Source organism: Aplysia californica, unplaced genomic scaffold (genome assembly GCF_000002075.1).
Source record: "Aplysia californica isolate F4 #8 unplaced genomic scaffold, AplCal3.0 scaffold00521, whole genome shotgun sequence".
NCBI lineage: Eukaryota > Metazoa > Mollusca > Gastropoda > Aplysiida > Aplysiidae > Aplysia > Aplysia californica.
This window is the reverse complement of record NW_004797791.1, coordinates 108,154-115,926: the sequence shown is the minus strand read 5'-3', so window position 1 is coordinate 115,926 and position 7,773 is coordinate 108,154. Positions and strand designations below refer to the sequence as shown.

General features: G+C 41.5%; 1 protein-coding gene across 1 annotated transcript in view; it reads left to right on the top strand.

The window, feature by feature from the left end:
- Positions 1–7,773, top strand: part of LOC101861533 (N-lysine methyltransferase setd6) — a gene marked incomplete in the record, with an annotated part of 12,941 nt that overhangs the window by 1,894 nt on the left and 3,274 nt on the right. The window contains 8 exon segments of the mRNA XM_013086922.2: positions 261–405; positions 1,092–1,239; positions 2,512–2,637; positions 3,375–3,663; positions 4,307–4,405; positions 5,378–5,482; positions 6,068–6,148; positions 7,184–7,196. Coding sequence (XP_012942376.1) covers positions 261–405; positions 1,092–1,239; positions 2,512–2,637; positions 3,375–3,663; positions 4,307–4,405; positions 5,378–5,482; positions 6,068–6,148; positions 7,184–7,196 — 1,006 coding nt within the window.

The following is a 7,773-nucleotide window of genomic DNA, read 5'->3' as shown; positions in this document are numbered from 1 at the left end:
GGGAGTTTGTCACTTACAACCAACAACACCCCTCTTCTTTCCAGACTCTTAAAAAAATAAAGCTAGCGGTATAATGAAATTGTTAGTAAGTAAGTAGTACTTAGCTTCTAATGAATGGCCTCTGTTATTTTCTGTCTTCAAATTGTCTAGAATTTATTTTATTTTAAAACTTTTTTTTGGAGGGTTTTCCAAACCTAACCTGGTTGTAGCTTTGCTGATAATTTCATAAATGATCGTGATGTTTTCTGTACTTTTTACAGGTGAGAGTCGGCCCAGAGGGGTCGTGTGCCCAGTATGGGATGGTGGCTGTGGAAGACATTGCCGAAGGATACTGTTTGTTTCAGGTGCCAAGGTCGTGTCTTCTCATGCCTGAAAATTCTGGCATTGCAGACACTTTGCTCAAAGGTATGCCTAGATCAGGGGAGAACCTTTAGTTTGATCCAAACTTGGGAAGATTGTCTATCACTGAGTATTTCTTCAATCTGTTGGGACACTGTATCACTTTCACTTTCAGTCTAGATTGTTCCTCATAGGCAGAGTGGAAGCAACCCTGCCTCTTGGATTCTGTGACTTGTATCAATCGGAGTATAGAGGAGCATTTGCAGTCAGTGGTTAGCCTTGTGGCTAGGCTACCGGACTTGTAATCGTGAGTTTGTGGTGTCGGTGGCCTAGTGGTTAGGCTACCATACTCGTAATCATCAGGTTGTCAGTTGTCTAGTGGTTAGGCTACCGAACTCGTAATCGTGTGGTTACCGGTTCGGGAGTTCGAGCCGTGAGCCCGGCGTTGTGTCCTTGGGAAAGACACTTTACACGAATATTCCTCACTTCACCCAGGTTGGAATGAGTACCCGGCCATAGACAGCGAAAGATCTTGTCTGTATGTTAAGTGTTATAGCGCCTATAAATGGCTGCTTGCACTGTATGCTTCCCTGGAAGTTGAGGTTGTTTTAGAATGCTCTCAGGTCTGCTGGGGTAATAGTATAGATTGTGAAGTGCATAGAGCTTGCTGTTGAGCGGGGATTTGTGCTATACAAATGCTATCTATTATTATTATTATTATTATTATTATTTCGTTCTCTTTTGTCTGTCAGAATCGGACCAGTTGTCGGAGACCAATCAGTGGATCCCACTTCTGATCTCCCTTCTGCACGAGCAGTCCAATCCTTCCTCCGCCTGGCGACCGTACTTGGACCTGGTCCCAGATTATGACGCGCTCGATCTGCCCATGTTTTGGGAGAGGTGAGAACGGATTAATATGACGTGATAATTCTATGGTGTGTGTGTGCTTAAAGGTACTTACGTTGTTTGCGTTTATGTGCTTGTTTCAGTGTGTGTGTAAGTATAGACAGCTTTGTGCATGAATGAGCAGTTGTGAAGTTCGATGATATATTTAGAAGTGTGAGAATATGAATTATTTGTACAGTAAAAAGTCAAGCTTCAGTTTTTCCATAAGATAGATGTTCTGTGAAGTGATTTGTCAGTTTTTCCATAAGATAGATGTTCTGTGAAGTGATTTGTCAGTTTTTCCATAAGATAGATGTTCTGTGAAGTGATTTGTCAGTTTTTCCATAAGATAGATGTTCTGTGAAGTGATTTGTCAGTTTTTCCATAAGATAGATGTTCTGTGAAGTGATTTGTCAGTTTTTCCATAAGATAGATGTTCTGTGAAGTGATTTGTCAGTTTTTCCATAAGATAGATGTTCTGTGAAGTGATTTGTCAGTTTTTCCATAAGATAGATGTTCTGTGAAGTGATTTGTCAGTTTTTCCATAAGATAGATGTTCTGTGAAGTGATTTGTCAGTTTTTCCATAAGATAGATGTTCTGTGAAGTGATTTGTCAGTTTTTCCATAAGATAGATGTTCTGTGAAGTGATTTGTCAGTTTTTCCATAAGATAGATGTTCTGTGAAGTGATTTGTCAGTTTTTCCATAAGATAGATGTTCTGTGAAGTGATTTGGTACACTGTATTTTTGCTTTCCGGTCACAAGAAAGAATTTGAATTTTCGTCTTCTAGCTTAGCTTTTCACACACCATGTATATTCGTTTCTACAGTCTCTTTGTTTTCTGACACAGACTCAGTGTCAGTGTCACACAGTCATGCAATGAGACGCCCCCCCCCCCGGCAGTGCTACTGACTGAAGTTGTCTTTAGACCGTTCCCAAAAGAGTGATACTAAGACTTTCTTATGAACAGTAGAATTGTACATGGGCTGATTTGTCAATGTCATGCTCATACTATGCCGGATCAACATAGGGGGAACTGCTGCTTTTTCTTTCCTCATCCTTACTATTGTCATTTTCCTCTATTTCTTTTGTATGTTTGTCACTCTCTTGTGACCCGCTATTTCCGGGGTGCCTTGATAGTCGAAGCAGATTTTGTGCTGTTGAGGCTAGAGAGGTGAGCAGAGTAAACCTGATTCCTAATTTGGACACTTCTCTGTTGACATCCACCCCTTGGTAAAACCTCTACTAAAACAAAAATGCAATGACAGTATGTTCTCTTCCCCCCCAGCTCGGACGTTGACAGATACCTGGGAGGGACCGGGGTGGACCTTGCTGTCCGCCGAGACCTGAAGATGGTGCGGGACGATTTTGACCGGCTCGTTGAACCGTTCTTCAAAGCCCACGATACCTTAAGGTGATCAGAGGATTATGATGGGTGTTTTTGTAACTAATCATGAAATTTCACATACAGCGCAGCCTCTCTATAACGACCTTCGATATAACAACATCTTCTGTATAGCGACATGGTGCCCAGGCAGCCCGTGCCCAGGTCCCGATTTTTCCTTATATATCATTAGTAGTAATTTTTGGATGCCACACTGTGACGAAAACTCTCTACGACGACATTTTTTCTGTTTTCGACGATGTCATTATAGTATAGAGAGGCTGCACTGTAGAAAAAGTGTAAGTGTGCACAGATGCTAAAAATGTAATTACAAGTATATGACTCATACTTTATGTATTTAATATGTGTATTTTAAGCAAGTTTAAGTGAAGCTGATGCCATTGTATGACTTTTCTGTCTCATCGTGTCATGTTAGGAAATAAATTGTAACGCCCACAGAGCTTACTTTTTTGTAAGGATCTGTGCCATTTAATTCAATCTATTGTTCTTGTTATTAGTTTCTTGTACTCAGCAGTTTTTACCATCTGCTGTTGCCAAATTCACCGTTCCTACCTCGCGACCTCAGTGCTTTCTTGTCCCTTATCCATTTTTGATTACAGTGAAAACAGTTCATTACAAAGAGTGAGCTTAAGGAGAAATCACATTTTCACTGTTTAAAAAAAAAAGACATGACAAGAAAGCACTAAGGTCACGACCTCCTGACGTAAATTTCTCTGGGGGTTTTGGGGTTTTTATTTTTTCGACAGAAACGACAAAGTGAGTTTTGAGTTTTTCAAGAAAATGGTGGCCTTTGTCATGGCGTACAGCTTCACAGAGCCGGCTCACAAAGATAAAGATTCTGTCGACAACGGTGGGCAAAGTAAAGACGGCGAAGAGGATGAAGAAGAAGAAGACAGTGAGGAGGAGGAGCCAAGAGTTATGCCCCCTATGATGGTTCCCATGGCCGACATGCTCAATCACGTCACTGACAACAACGCCAAGCTCACGTTTGGCAAGGAAGCTCTCAAGATGGTCACCACTCGGCCTGTCAAACAGGTAGCTTGGGCAGATGGTTTACCGTTCTAGATATCTCTGTAGATGTTTTATTGTTGTCTTTTTCAATTAAATGGGGACAGGATCAAAATTCTGTTCTTTTTCATCGATGCCTCTTATAAAATTTAAAAATCTATGGACTTGTGAAAAGCTTTTTCCGCAGACGTGGGTTCACTGCTCAGAAGGGTAAACGTAGTGTTCCTGTATGCGTTTGCTTAGGTCCATGACATTAAAAATCCACATGCATTCTCATTGTCTCAACTCATAGCCACTCTCTTGTAAAGAACCATGGAAAAAGTGATTCAGGTCAGTCATTTAGACAATGTACACTGTGTTGTTATTTTGTTAGTACACTGTGATTTGGCTCAACCGTGTAGATAATGCGCCGTTTGTTATCATTCAATTCATTGAATCTAAAGGAAGTCATTCTTCTATTCGCGGATGGTTGGCGGGTGCTCTGGTGTGGTTTGCTCCTTCTTTCCTATCAAACATCTATCATTCTTATATATCTCTCCTCCTTTTTTTTGTGTTTGTTACTCTCTTGTAAAACTTGTAATCTTCGACACTTATATGACCTTATTGTGTTGTAAGTGCTGTAAAACTCTTATTAAAACTAAAGAAAGCTTTTCTTCTCTTCTCTGTCCAGGGTGAGGAAATCTTCAACACGTACGGCCAAGTCTCCAACCTCCACCTCATGCACATGTACGGCTTCGCTGAGTCGTACCCACACAACAGCAATGACGTCGTAAGTTGTGGATTGTCCTTTCTGACGGCTGATGAGTATCTGTTGTGAGCATATGGCCATGTTTGGAAATATTCTCCAACCTGTTGTGATGTATTTTGTTACTATTTATATACAACAAGTTGGGTACCCCGTTCGGTGAATGGATTCAAAAGAATCAATCGTCCAATCATTGTGGAACCAATGCCCACTGTTTGTGAACGGAATCCTCACTTGTTTATAAAAATGGCGTCTTAGAAGACGGACTTTCCCAAGATTAGATCAGAAGGAAACTAATAAAAAACTGAAAATTGAACTACAGTGACTTCAAACTCCTTAATATAACTGTGCCCCCTTTAAATGATTCTGAACCACCGTTCATTTTTTCAAATTCGGAAGTTTTAGGCGGCCAAAGTGACGTCTTCAGGCAATTCCCAAAGGGGGAATATTAATATGTTCTTATACACAGTAGAATTGTAAATGGGCTGATTTATCAATGTCATGCTCATACTGTGCCGGAACTGCATACTGGGAACTGCTGCTTTTTCTTTCCTCATCCTTACTATTGTCATTTTTCCTCTACTTCTTTTGTATGTTTGTCACATTCTTGTGACCCACTAATTCCGGGGTGCCTTGATAGTCGAAGCAGACTTTGTGCTGTTGAGGCTAGAAAGGTGAACAGAGTAAGTCTGATTCCCAGTAAGGACTTCTCTGTTGACATCCACCTCTTGGCGCTCATATGACCTTATGCAGTTGCAAGCGCTTTAAAACCTTACTACGTTGGTGGTTGGCGGGTGCTCTGGTGTGGTTTGCTCCTTCTTTCCTATCAAACATCTATCGTCTTTATCTCCCCTTCTTCTTTTTTATGTTTGTTACTCTCTTGTAACACCTCTAGCCTCTAATCTTCTGGCGCTCATATGACCTTATGCAGTTGCAAGCGCCGTAGAACCTCTACTAAAACAAACCCTCAACTACAACAAGTGTTCCCCGTGCCAGGTGGAGATCCCGTCGACGTGTATGTGGGAGGCTGTCACACAGCTGGGCCAGGGCGGCGAGGCCGAGAAGTTCTGCCAGGAAAAGTGGAAGTTCCTTGAAGAACAGGTTAGTTTGGTGCAGCCGTCATTTTATGTTCCTAATGGCAATAAGAAACTTCTCCATCTCAGAAATTACAGTATAATACAGATAGCTCGAATTCGTCGGGACTGGCCTCAGTGGTTCGAGGGGTCCATAGTTCAAGGAATATCTTAGAAAGATAGATTCAACGCTTTGAGCCCCATCAGACGCTGGGAGCGTCCGGCGATAATACCCCTGTTCTCCGTCGGACGCTCAGAGCGTCCAGTACTAGAGACAACTGTTTTGTTTTATTTAGTGCTAGTTTTTGCTTGTTTTTCAGAACTATTCCCAAACCATGTTTTTTAGTACAGTAATGACTTAATGACTAAGCCTTTGTTTCCGCTATTTAGAAGTTGGAGTCAAGCTTTTGGGGTTATAATGAGACATAGTGCACCAGGTTTAGGTGACTGCAGAAAAAACTCCGGGGAAACGGTGGAAAAAACTCAGGGTTTAAAGAGTTAAAATATCTGTCACAGAACATTGGAACAACTGTCCCAGAAACACTTTGTGGTTTGCTGATGTAAATGTCAGTGACTGTTTTGTTGTATATCTCACTATCTGTGTCTTCCACAGGAAGTTGTTTCTGACACGGAGATATTTGTGCTGGGTCAGGACGGAATCATCACGGACGACATTTGTGTTCAAGCTTTGAAGGTTTGTCAAGTTTTTGGGTGTAATAATAATAATAATAATTTTAATAATAATAATAATAATAAATGACATTTCTATAGCGCTCAACCCCGATTAAAGTACACAGGCTCTGAGCGCTTTACAAAGCAGTACAAAACGTGTTCTGGCTAAAAGAAAATCACTCCAAATATTCATCTTATTAATTAAAAAACAGAAACGACTTCAGCTGACATTTGAATTAATCGAAAGCTTTGATCTCTCTTGAAGTGCGTGGCAAAGCATCAAAGTGTACACAGCATCTGTCAGTAGTTTATAGCAGCTGGTTCTGAAGGCGGGTTGCATCTACTTTTGTTATTCCTGTCCAATTTCTGGCAATTTCTGGATTAATTGCGATGTGTGTAACTATAGGATCAAACCGTATGTAGAGCTGGCTACAGAGTTATGTTATTGCTGTCGGCTCAAGCTGTGGTTGTTGCCTTAGGGTGAGTGAGCATCTCTTACAGCGACTTACAGCGACTCACAGCTGAGTCACGTCTTTAACTGGAGGGTTGTGGTTGCTGGATTCCATAAACTATCCCATCATGAAGTGGGTGGAGATTCTAGAACTTAAAGCACCACTTGTCTTGGCCCGATAGAATCGGCTAACACTAACAATGTCACCTTAGCAGAGACTGTGCCCATCATTTCGGAACTTCACAGTGACCGTAAAGATGGTTCCAGTAGGGAACGGGATAGAAGGTGCCCACGTCCCTCGTGACTCATTGGAGCAGAGGAAGATAGGACTAACGCTAACATTACTTAAATGCAATCCCACATTATCATTCATCACCACCATTATTTCTAAAATCATTACCGCTCTCAGATCAATGACTTACATCTATAATCCTGGAATCTCTATCTGTAACAGTTACTTGTCATACTAAGTATGCACGTAACACACTACTGGATTCTATCACATGCACGTTTTGCTACTAATCAGGTGACGTCAATCTCATAGAAATGGGCAAGGGATACAAAAAAACCCAACAGATAGCAGCACCCTTCTCTTATTCCCCCCAGGTCCTGTGTATGAGTCGCCAGGAGTTTGCTGACTACGTTGAGCAGGAAGGCTGGAGCGAGGCGGAGAGCGACAGCTCGTTGTCTGGAGAGTCGAGGCTGTCCTTGGGTGAGTGGGTGGTTGGCGGGTGCTCTGGTCTGCTTCTTCTGTTCTAGCAATTATCTATTGTCCTGATTTCTCTTTCTTCTTTTTTTTTGTGTTTGCTACTCTCTTGTAACACCTTTAATCTTCAACATATATGACCTAATTGTGTTGCAAGTGCAGTAAAACTCTTACTAAAACTTAACAGTGGGTGGTTGGCAGGTGCTCTGGTGTGGTTTTCTCCTTCTTTCCTATCAAACATCTATCGTCCTTATCTCCTCCTTCTTTTTTGTGTTTGTTATTCTCTTGTAACACCTCTAATCTTCAACACATCCTAATTGTGTTGCAAGTGCCATTAAACTTTCCCTAAACACGAAAACTGTCCTTTGACATAGACAGCCGTCATTTCTCAAGTTGTCGTTGTGTTGTTGTTTTGTCTGACACTGATGTCTCGTGTCGTTGATTTGTCTGACACTGATGTCTCCTGTCGTTGATTTGTCTGACACTGATG